The sequence below is a fragment of the Bufo gargarizans genome, chromosome 8 (assembly GCF_014858855.1).
Source record: "Bufo gargarizans isolate SCDJY-AF-19 chromosome 8, ASM1485885v1, whole genome shotgun sequence".
Lineage (NCBI taxonomy): Eukaryota > Metazoa > Chordata > Amphibia > Anura > Bufonidae > Bufo > Bufo gargarizans.
In genome coordinates, this window is record NC_058087.1 from 193999568 (window position 1) to 194012129 (window position 12562).

At 43.5% G+C, this 12562-nt stretch overlaps 1 protein-coding gene across 1 annotated transcript; it reads left to right on the forward strand.

Annotated features, from left to right (window-relative positions):
* The first annotated feature begins 504 nt into the window (after positions 1-504).
* On the forward strand, positions 505-3437 carry LOC122944538 (E3 ubiquitin/ISG15 ligase TRIM25-like). The gene has a single exon (XM_044302937.1). It carries the CDS (start codon positions 973-975, stop codon positions 2515-2517), a length of 1545 nt encoding a protein of 514 aa, XP_044158872.1. The 5' UTR covers positions 505-972; the 3' UTR covers positions 2518-3437.
* Positions 3438-12562: the final 9125 nt, after the last annotated feature.

Genomic DNA, 12562 nt, shown 5'->3' on the forward strand with positions numbered 1-12562 from the left:
CCTCTCCCAAAACTCCAGCAATTGTCTCGTCACTTCCCAGACGTAAAAGTAGAGGTGGAGCTGCACAATGGTAGACAGGGCCCTGGAAGACCCTTTTTGAGATGCGTTGCTGCCATCAAGTTCTTTCCATGAAATGTAAAATGTCTCTCATCATCTGATGTGTGATCTATGATCTCCTGTGAATGAAATGTGGCTCTATGAGATTTACAGATCCCTGGATTCAGTTATTTAGTTATGTTAGTATCTCATGTATAACAGTAATACCGCTGAAGTCAGGGTCTCTCCACCTTAAACCTGACTCCTCAGGGAGGACGGGATAATTTTAGGAGAACTGTACCCACCGCCGTCTATTTTGGCCGTCACCTTTTATGATCGCCAGGAATAGCCGGTAATCCGATGCTGCTCGCTCAGTGTCCTCCCCGGCTGCTGACAACACGTTTTAGTCTGAATTCCAGCCCCTGACAACAGGATTTATTATTAAGCCTTTCCCAAAAATATAGAACCTCCTGGTAAATCTCAGCCCTGCAGTCGTCTTCATCTGACAGGTTAATAAACATTTCTAGGAAAGCTGGGTGACAACCGATATGGCTGCCATTATAGCTCTCACAAGGGTTGTCAGTCATTTTTCCCAGCTCCTGAACAATAAATCAACCCAAAGTATCCTTATTAGCGAATCCTTAAGTAGACTTTCCATTTTGAACAGCCATATTGGTTGTCACCCAGCTTTCTCAGGAGCTGATGTTAGCTCTGTGTTCTTGGGATATGTCACTTTGGGTTGTCAGTTTGTTGTGGGGACCACGGTGTCGGGTGCAGATCAGGTTTCCCCTGAGTGCCTGAAGGTTGGCCATAGTGTAATTACAAGACGGAACAGCTGAGACATTCAGGGCTTGGGGGAATACATGCCTACAACAGCTGAAGTCTGAAGCGCACACTCGGCACTGCTGTTTCTTAGCTCTACTTCTCCCGGACACAATGGCGACTGCAGATTTAAAGGACGAGCTGAACTGCTCCATCTGTCTTAATATCTACACAGAGCCGGTAACCCTGAGGTGTGGGCACAGCTTCTGTCAGATGTGTATCCGCTCAGTGCTGGATCGGCAGGACAGGGACGGAGCTTACACCTGCCCCGAGTGCCGCGCACAGTACCAAAAGCGCCCGGCGTTGCGAAGGAACATGAAACTTTGTAACATCGTGGAGCATTTCCTGTCAACGCAACCAGAGGCCAAGGCAGCCGGGGTCTTCTGCACGTACTGCGTCCACTCCTCCGTCCCAGCTGTTAAGACCTGCCTGATGTGCGAAGCTTCTCTATGTGACGTCCACCTGAGCGTCCACAGCAAATCCACGGATCATGTCTTGACGGAGCCCACCAGTTCCATAGACAACAGAAAATGTGCCACCCATCGGGAGATGCTGAAGTATTACTGCTGTAAGGACGCCACTTGCATCTGTGTGTCCTGTTGTGTCTTCGGAGAACATAGAGGACACCAAGTGGAACTTCTTAAGGAGGCGTCTGAGAAGAAGAAGGAAAAACTGAGAAAAGTTCTGGAGAAACTGACCACGAAACGTGAAGAGACAGAAAAGAGCATCCAAAGTTTACAAGAACATAGGATAGGAGTCCAGGAGAAGGCGGCTAACGTGACGACAAGGGTGACTGATCTGTTTAAGGACATCAGGGTCAAGCTCCAATCTCTAGAAGAACGGATATTGCGTGACATCTCCAGACAGAGGGATAAAGTGTCACTCTCAGTCACTGATCTGATCCAACAAATGGAGATAAGGAGGGAGGAGCTTTCCAGGAAGATGATGCACATCGAGGAGGTGTGCCAAGTGACAGATCCGCTCATTGTCCTCCAAGGACAGGACATCAGCAGAGCTGAGACTGATGAAGGGCTTGGTAAGAAGCTTCAGGCTGTTGGTGATCTGGATGAAGTTCTGATTTCGTTGAACCTACAGTCGGCTTTATCCAGTATCGCGTCTGACGTAAAACAAAGCTTCAGCGTCCAGAACTTACTGCTAGACATTAAGACGGCCGCGGTTGATGTGGCCGTGTCTGGAGACCTGAAGAGCGCCACGTGGTCCAAGTCCCCGATCTGGGCGAAAACTCCACAGAGATTTAAAAACTATTGTCAGGTTCTGAGTTTTCAGAGTTTTAGCTCCGGACAGAATTACTGGGAAGTGGAGACCAGTGAACTGGGGAACTGGAGAGTGGGGGCGGCTTATCCCAGCATGGAGCGGAAGGGGGATCTGTCCGGGATTGGACAGAACAGCAAATCCTGGTGTTTGCGCTTGTGTCAGAAGGACTACCTAGTAGCTCACAGCGCAAAAGAGATCACACTAGAGACGGAGTCATCACTGCAGAGGCTGGGGGTATATTTGGACTACGATGCTGGGCGGCTGTCCTTCTACCACCTGGGTGAGCCCATTAGACATCTCTACACCTTCACTGCCACCTTCACGGAGCCCCTTCATGCCGTGTTCCTGGTATGGCGGGACGGCTGGGTGAGAATCCGGAGTTAGGATTACTAATGAAATCGCAAGGGTGAACGCTAATTTAAGGGACTCATAACCGATACACTGTGAGGGGGTGAGCACGACACAGATTTAAAGAACTCAAAATATAGAGATGCTTCACCCCCTCAGTGTCTGGAGTGGTAGTTCCACACAGGTTGGATTTCCATAGCCAGTCCGATCCAGAATCTGCTGCAAATAAATCTGCCACAAAATCTGCATTAAATTGTGTAAATTTGGATGCAGATTTTGTGGTGGATTTTCTGCAGCCGATTCTAACGGGTGATCTGATCTGTTGGGCACACCCTCTGCCGCTCCCATGCGGGGGCTTCTCGTCCTCCCGGGAGGTCCTGGTACTTTCTGCTCTAGAAGCCTGGGTCGGTGACTTTACCTGATTTATCATCTTTGCACTAGAAAAGTGGTGTCAAAAAGTTGCAAAAATTGTCACATCCACTTTTTTTGCTGTCACATCCACTTTTTTTAAAGGGGGTGTGGCAAGGCCGGAGAAGGGGCGTGGAGATTGCTGTTGTAGATTTTTAATTAGGCGCACGGACTGCAGGAGGATACGCCTAATTTATGACTGGACATGCGCCTTGTCATAGATTAGGTGCATCCTTCGGAAGCCCAGGGGATATCAAGTCTTGATAAATCTCTCTCCCCCCATTATTTTTTTATTTTCATTTTACTTGCAGTACTCCTTTTGACCACATAGCGTGCTGCAGCGCAAAGTTACATTCAGGCAGCTGCAGTGGATACTGTAAAGCCCCTAGTGGTGAAAAGGCGTAGTGCAGGCATTTATTTATTCCGGCACTTCTATGCGTGTTACATCTGTAGCATCATGTATGTAGCTTAGTTGTCTGCTGAAGGGTTAATTATTATGGATTATTATTGGATGTTTGCTGATTTTACCCTCTGTATGTGGAATGGGATCTTTCTAATAAAGATTTCCTCCTGGTGAATTATGACCTCTGGTTTTACATGTTTGTGATATTCCGCCATCTCATGCACTGGACCTTTATCCGTCGTCCTCTCAGGACCAGATTCCAAACCTGCTAATCCATAATCATGGAGTCAGAATTATTTCCTGGTATTTATATGGCACCCTCAATACAATACACAGCAGAGGGCGCCATTATGTCACTACATTTTACCGCCTGGTGTCTGTTGCCCCTCCGCTCCAGTTCCATGACCCTTTGGCCATTTCTCCACCCCGTACTCCTTGCTGACGTTTCTGTAGACGGGAATCCTAAACAGGTTCTCACTCGGCGTCAAAGGGGACAGAGCCATCAGGGCTGAGCCCCACTTCTCCTAGAGCCCCGCAGCAGCTGCCTGGCCTGCCTCATAGTTCACAAAAGGGGTGGGGCTTATGCAAATTTGCTTTAAAAGCGTTATTGCTTGGGGCGTATAAGGGATTAGAACGTCCTGTAAATTAGAATCGAATTGTCGGTCTGTACTGTAATGTTGGATGTTTAGGCACCCAGCTTTGCCAGAAACTGATACAACTCTGTAGCAGCTCATCAAGCCTTCACCAGACAGGGCAGTTTATTTTCTTGTATACACATTGATGGTGTGCACTAGATGGCGCTATATTCCCTGTGAATTATACACAGCTGCAGCCGACCCCGGGCTCTGCATGGCAGTAACTCTCTGCAGAATATAACATTCTCTGAGAATCTGCAGCACATTGCTCTGCTCTCCCTACAGTCACCACGGACCACGCGGTGGTGTCACCGCAGGGCTGCAGCAGGTGACTCACTTCCTGCGCTCGATCTCTGCGCTCAGCTCCCAGGGCGACGTTTCCGCTCTCTGCACAGAAATTAGAAAAATATCTGAAATTGAAGACACCTTTAACTTTCCAGTCAACACGAGCCGCGACTAATGCGGGATCAGGACCACAAATACTGGACCCAGAAGGACTTAAAATGTTCTGAGGCTCAGGAAAGCAATGACCACCAAGGAGCCGGTACAAAAATACCACCATAGAGTGTCAAGATAATACTGCTGTAAATTCAACATACTACCACCATATAGTGTCAAGATAATACTGCCATATTTACCCAACATAATATTGCTTAGCGCCAATATACTAATGCCATATAAAGCCTACATAATACCATCACAAAGTTCTAAAATAATGCAGGTGTATAAAGCCCATATAATACCTCCATATACTGCCATGTTAATACTGCCATATAAAGCTCACATACACAATATAGTCCAGGAAACTACTGTCACATAGTTCTAAAATAATGCTGCCATAAAAAAATCATATTTTAACGCCATAAAGTGGCAAGATAATACCACCACAAAAGCCCACATAATACCATTATAATGGCAAAATAATACTCCCTTTTATATTTAATATAATACTGCCATATAAAGCCCAAAGAATACCACCATGTAGTGCCGAGATAGCACTGTTCTGTACGGTTATAGTTCTCACATAATATTGCAATTTAATTTACTTCCCCACACCACTGAATATTACCGGGCGGCTTTAGTTTGCTTCTGCAGTGTAGTCCGCCAATACCACCATACATGGTCTGAACAGCTGCTATCATGTAAGCATCTTGTGTATATAGTGATATGGAGCATGCTGGTATAACCTGGGCATCTCCTGTATATAATTATATATGTACAGCTGGTATAACCTGGGTATCTCCTGTATATAATTATATATGTACAGCCGGTATAAGTTATACATCTTCTTGTATACAGTGATATGGAGCATGCTGGTATAACCTGGGTATCTCCTGTATATAATTATATATGTACAGCTGGTATAAGTTATACATCTTCCTGTATATAGTGATATGGAGCATGCTGGTATAACCTGGGCATCTCCTGTATATAATTATATATGTACAGCTGGTATAAGTTATACATCTTCCTGTATATAGTGATATGGAGCATGCTGGTATAACCTGGGCATCTCCTGTATATAATTATATATTTCCTGATCGTCTCACGGTAGCACACACATAAGGGGTTAATGAGAGAGAGTATCTCTGTCCCTAAGGTTCCATATTGGGTGATGTGCCGTTATTGTATACCCTTTTTTCTGGGGGGGGGTGCCTCGGCTTGCAACCTCTCACCCTGGGCTGTATACCGGCTTTGTCTGTCCCTCGGCCATTAACCCCTGCGGGGTGAACAAGTGAGAAGTGGTTTGGATTGAAGCAGGGAGCACTTGCTATCATCTAGACACATCAACCTGAATATCACCTGAGGCTCTCTCCTGAACTGCGGGTAGGTGGATGTACCGTTCGCATACTTAGGGGATCCATGATGGTAGCGGCGGCGGTGTCAAACGACATTCTGCGCATGCACGAATTGGATGCGGAGTTCGTTCGCTCTGCGCATTCCCGGGACCACGCAGATCCCGCAAGATTTATACGTTCGGGGGGAAAAAAAACGAAAATCTAACCACAATATTTGTGATAATTGGCCACAACCTATGCCTGAGGATTGTGAGCTATCTCTGTGCTCTGCCTGTATGCCTGCTGAAACTCTCAGGTTGCAGTTTTCTCTCCAGGTTTCTGAAACCTTTGCTGAAATGAAAGTTGCTTTTTCTGCTGCTAAATCTAAAAAGAAAAGGAATCTTATTTCCCCTGTCCCTGAGAAGTCTTCAAACAGCTCGGAATATTCAGATGGGGAAGTGCTTTCTCTTCCTCCTGATAATGATGTATCCATGGAAGATGTGTATTTATTAGACAAAGGTAACATTTCTACATTGATTAAAGCTGTCAAACAGGCTGTTGAATCGGATAAGGATAAATCAAAGAAAGAGCAGCAATTTTATGTTCCTTCTGTTAAAGAAAAAGTGCTTCCTACTCATCCAGTAATTATTAGCTGGCTTAGAAAGGATTAGGATAAGCCTGAAAAGAGGATAGATCCAGGGGCTAGATTCAAATCTACCTATAAATTAAATCCAGAAGCAACTAGTGAATGGGAGTTACCACCAAAAGTGGATTTAGCAGTGGCTAGGCTTTCCCCAAAAAATCCATCTTTCCTGCCGAAGAATCTTCTCTCCTAAAAGATCCCATGGACGGGAAATCAGAAAGCTTATGCTATGTCTTCCATGGCAGTCAAGTCGTCCCTTTCTTCTATTCCAGTAGCAAGGGCTTTGAGATTATGGCTTTCTCAACTAATCCAAGATATTGAAGAGGGAGTTTCTAGAAAGCGAATCCTTGAAAATATACCACTAATGAAATCAGCGACTGATTTTTTATGTAATACCCCGCTGGATACTGCAAGGTTCTCTTCCAGATTCCTGGCTTTATCCAACGCTGCTAGAAGAGCCCTATGGATTAAAGAATGGAATGGGGATGTCCCATCCAAATATCATTTTTGTTCCCTTCCTTTTCAGACCTCATCATTATTCGGTCCACAATTAGAACCAATTTTAAAATCTTTGAATGAAAACAAAGGTGTCTCTTTTTCTCGTTCTGCTCGGAAGATATATTCTAGACCTCAGAGATCTCAAACTACTGTAGCATCCAGAACACAGAGACGTTTTCATGCCTTCACATCCCAAAGAAGTAGAAAAGAGGATAAGAATGCTAAATTTATCCCCAAAAAGAAACCTTTTGATAAAGGGTCTATCTTATGACGCCAGGCAAGAGATATATCCTGTAGGAGGAAGGGTAAAATACTATGTGACAACCTGGCTTCAGACATCCTCAGACGCTTGGGTGCGTTCCTGTCACGGAAGGTGTACAGGAAACAAGACAATGCAACATGAATATATGACTCACTGGATCCAAAGCTAAGGAACAAAAGGGAGACCCCTGCATAAGACCTGACTCTCTCCCTCTCTGCTCAGCCTATGCAAAAATCCCAAAGGTGGATGATCTTATATCCACGTACCTCGACTATATAACACCTGAACACCCTACAATAGTGAGGGGACACGACCACCGGCTCCCTACACCAGACACGGAGGGAGTCAGGGTCACCTGGGATCCAGCAAACAGAAAATAACAAATAAATGTACAGCACTTAACTTTGTAGCAGACTGGAAAATAGGATCAGCATGCACACACACTCCAGGAAGTAGTATAAGCCGCCCAGTAATGCATTATGGGGAGGAATTTAAAGGGATACAATCAGTCCAACTACATGACAGCTGAGAGAGGCTAACGAGATGAGGAACTGAACACCACAACAAAGAAAACTCAAGGAGGAGGTTCTGAAAGGCTTCTGTCAGAGCTTCTCAGCTGTCTGGTTGTGACAGTTCCACTATTATCCAGAGTTTGTGATAAACATAAACACATCTCCAATTATTTTCCAACTTTTAAAAGAATTCATGGCAAAACATGCTTTAGAAGAAGTGCCCTTGAAAGAACGAGGTCAAGGAGTGTATTCCCCTATTTTTGCCATTCCAAAGGCAGGGACCACTTGGAGGTTAGTAATAAACCTTACATATCTAAACACTTTTTTTCTCAAGAAAATGGGCACGGGGATATGGTCCAAAAACGATCTACACCTATCCTCGAACATGAAGGAACTCAGAGCCTTTGAGCTGGCCTTGTCTGATTTTCTTCCAGAGCTTCATCTTCAAGATGTTCAAGTCCAGTCAGACAACAGCTCTGCCGTCTATTACCTGAACAAGCAGGGAGGAACGAAGAATTGTCTCCTAGCAAAGGAGTGCAGTCAGATAACGAGATGGGCAGAGATTTACCTAAATTCAATCTCCGCAGTTCATATAAAAGGATAGCCCAATGTGAGAGCAGATCATTTGAGCAGGAGATTGTTGCATCCAGGAGAATGGTCTCTCAATCAAGAGATATTCTTGCAGATTGTTCACAGAATGGGAACACCGACCCTAGATGTCATGGCAGCAAGACAAAACGCCAAAATCGAAAGTTTCTGTTCTCTCAACAGGATGGATCATCCTCTGACTCTAGACGGTCTTTCCTTTTCCCGGACAGGGATATTCATTTACGTCTTTCCACCTCTGCCTCTCATTCCTCGAGTCCTGAGAAACATCAGAGACGACAAAGCTGAAGTCATTGCGAGATTACCATACTGGCCCCGCAGGGCCTGGTTTCCTCTCGCATTAACTCTTTCGAGAGGCAGGCTATGGAAGCTACCACTTCGCCAGGACCTGCTAACTCAAGAGGGATTTCTTCATCCAAACTAAGAGAAACTGCACCTCACTGCTTGGAGGTTGAGCGGGAGAATTTAAAAGAAAAAGGTTTAACTACACTTTTGGCTTCCAGAAAACCGTCTACTACAAAGATCTATACTTGTGTTTGGTCCATTTTCTCTTCATGGTGTTTGAAAGAAATAAGATCTCCATATCAGTTAGCCTCAATTCTTATTTATTTCGCGGCTATCAATGCCAACCTAGATGGACGTTTTACTCGAGAGCCGTTAATTTCTAGATTTTTCAGAGCTCTGTCTAAAATAAAACCGGTATTTCATGCTCCAGTGTCGTCCTGGGATCTCTCCATAGTTCTGAAACATCTATGTTTACCTTCCTTTGAACCCTTGGAGAATTCTCAAATAAAACATGTGTCCTATAAAACTCTGTTCCTAGTAGCTATTACTTCAGCAAGAAGAATTTGTGAGTTACAAGCATTATCCTGTAAAGAACCTTATGTACGTGTTCTTTCAGAAGCCACAGTATTAAGAACTATGCCAGGGCTTCTACCAAAGGTTTCATCTACTATTAATATGAACCAAGACATTGTACGTCCAGCAATATCTGGCGAGCATGAGTCAAAAGGCAAGTAGATCTACTTTATCCCGTTGGATCATATCTATAATACAACAATGGTACGCGGCAGAAGGGTTAGAGTCTCCCCTAAATATTAGAGCACATACTACCAGATTTACGGCCGCATCATGGGCAGAAGAAGGACATGTACCATTGGATCAAATCTGCTGTGCAGCTACATGTGCATCGCCATCTACCTTTGTGAAGCACTACGGTTTGGACGTCCTAGCCTCTGAGGGTTTAGCATTTGGCAGACGAGTACTTCAAACAGCTGTTTCAAATACCCACCCTTAATACTGCTACGGAATCCCCTATGTGTCTGCTGCCGTAGGACGATCAAGAAGTGGAACATTTGTTACCTGAGATTTTCATTTCCTGGAGTCCGTAGGCAGCACAATAATCCCACCCTAATGAATTTATTTTTGCTACATACAATACAAGGAGTGTTTCCACTTACGGTAATTTATACAGGAGTTAATTAGTAAACAGTTTAAACTGCTAATTAAACTGTGTCTCTTCTATCCGGCAGTCAATGAGTCATTAACCCCCTATGTGTGTGCTGCCTACGGACTCCAGGAAATGAAAATTTCTACGTACAGCTGGTATAAGTTATACATCTTCTTGTATATAGTGATATGGAGCATGCTGGTATAACCTGGGCATCTCCTGTATATAATTATATATGTACAGCTGGTATAACCTGGGTATCTCCTGTATATAATTATATATGTACAGCTGGTATAAGTTATGCATCTTCTGTATACAGTGATATGGACCATGCTGGTATAACCTGGGCATCTCCTGTATATAAGTATATATGTACAGCTGGTATAAGTTATACATCTTCTTGTAAATAGTGATATGGACCATGCTGGTATAACCTGGGCATCTCCTGTATATAATTATATATGTACAGCTGGTATAACCTGGGCATCTCCTGTATATAATTATATATGTACAACTGGTATAAGTTATACATCTTCTTGTATATAGTGATATGGACCATGCTGGTATAACCTGGGCATCTCCTGTATATAATGATATATGTACAGCTGGTATAAGTTATACATCTTCTTGTATATAGTGATGTGAACCATGCTGGTATAACCTGGGCATCTCCTGTATATAATTATATATGTACAGCTGGTATAACCTGGGCATCTCCTGTATATAATTATATATAGACCATGCTGGTATAACCTGGGCATCTCCTGTATATAATTATATATGTACAGCTGGTATAAGTTATACATCTTCTTGTATATAGTGATATGGACCATGCTGGTATAACCTGGGCATCTCCTGTATATAATTATATATGTACAGCTGGTATAACCTGGGTATCTCCTGTATATAATTATATATGTACAGCTGGTATAAGTTATACATCTTCTTGTATATAGTGATATGGACCATGCTGGTATAACCTGGGCATCTCCTGTATATAATTATATATGTACGGCTGGTATAACCTGGGCATCTCCTGTATATGATTATATATGTACAGCTGGTATAACCTGGGTATCTCCTGTATATAATTATATATGTACAGCTGGTATAAGTTATACATCTTCTTGTATATAGTGATATGGAGCATGCTTGTATAACCTGGGCATCTCCTGTATATAATTATATATGTACAGCTGGTATAAGTTATACATCTTCTTGTATATAGTGATATGGACCATGCTGGTATAACCTGGGCATCTCCTGTATATAATTATATATGTACAGCTGGTATAAGTTATACATCTTCTTGTATATAGTGATATGGAGCATGCTGGTATAACCTGGGCATCTCCTGTATATAATTATATATGGACCATGCTGGTATAACCTGGGCATCTCCTGTATATAATTATATATGTACAGCTGGTATCTCCTGTATATGATTATATATGTACAGCTGGTATAACCTGGGCATCTCCTGTATATAATTATATATGTACAGCTGGTATAAGTTACACATCTTCTTGTATATAGTGATATGGACCATGCTGGTATAACCTGGGCATCTCCTGTATATAATTATATATGTACAGCTGGTATAAGTTATACATCTTCTTGTATATAGTGATATGGAGCATGCTGGTATAACCTGGGCATCTCCTGTATATAATTATATATGTACAGCTGGTATAACCTGGGCATCTCTTGTATATAATTATATATGTACAGCTGGTATAAGTTATACATCTTCTTGTATATAGTGATATGGACCATGCTGGTATAACCTGGGCATCTCCTGTATATAATTATATATGTACAGCTGGTATAAGTTACACATCTTCTTGTATATAGTGATATGGACCATGCTGGTATAACCTGGGCATCTCCTGTATATAATTATATATGTACAGCTGGTATAAGTTATACATCGTCTTGTATATAGTGATCTGGACCATGCGGGTATAACCTGGGAATCTCCTGTATATAAGTATATATGGGCCATGCTGGTATAACCTGGGGTGTACAGATTTATATGTAGCTGTATACAGATATTGCAGGAATGCGGCGCCCAGTCTGTTCACATCGTGTATAACCACAACCACTTCCTACAGTTACTGTATGTTGGAGGTGGTGGAGGTAAGTGGCGCACACCTACACTGCCGGGAGAATGCCACATCATGTACAGCACACAAGCTCCTGTAACCCTTTCATTCCTGGAGGGATTTACACCTTCATACTGACTTTTATTACTGTAAAATCTTAGTATCTGCCATTGTCATTGACAGAAGCATTGTACCTATGGTTGTCACCCCTCCCCCACACGTGTGAAGCATTATAATTGCTGTAGATTAGCGGCTTTCCGATAAAATATGTCCTACGCAGCTACACAGCCCAGTACTCAGCAAGTGTGGTGAGCTCTGTGTCCTGACACACAAGTGATGGGCCAAAGATTCGTCAGTAGAAGGCTTTGCAATCGTCAGGAGAAAACGTCATGGTGGTCTGGGCTGGATGGAGAAGAAAAGGAAATAGATCATTTAAATCAGGGTAAATATCACCACAAGTCACTTGACTTATCGAGGAGCTGTCACCTCTCCTGACATGTCTGCCATCGTAAATCTTTGACAACCCAATGGTCGAATGGGTGTTGCCATCCCTTTTGTCAGGAGGAGGTGACCATACACAGTGTGATACCGTCAGCGATGATCTTGTAGAAAGCTGGCACAGACACAGAGCGGCCAAGGAAAAGGTGCGGCACAAACCTTAGGAACAGCCAGGGCCCCAGGGTCTACCTAATCCGCTTCCCACCCAGCGACCGGCAGGAGAGTAGAGATCAGGAGCTATTACTTCACTACTCGCTGGTTTTAATGTTATGGCTGATCCTTT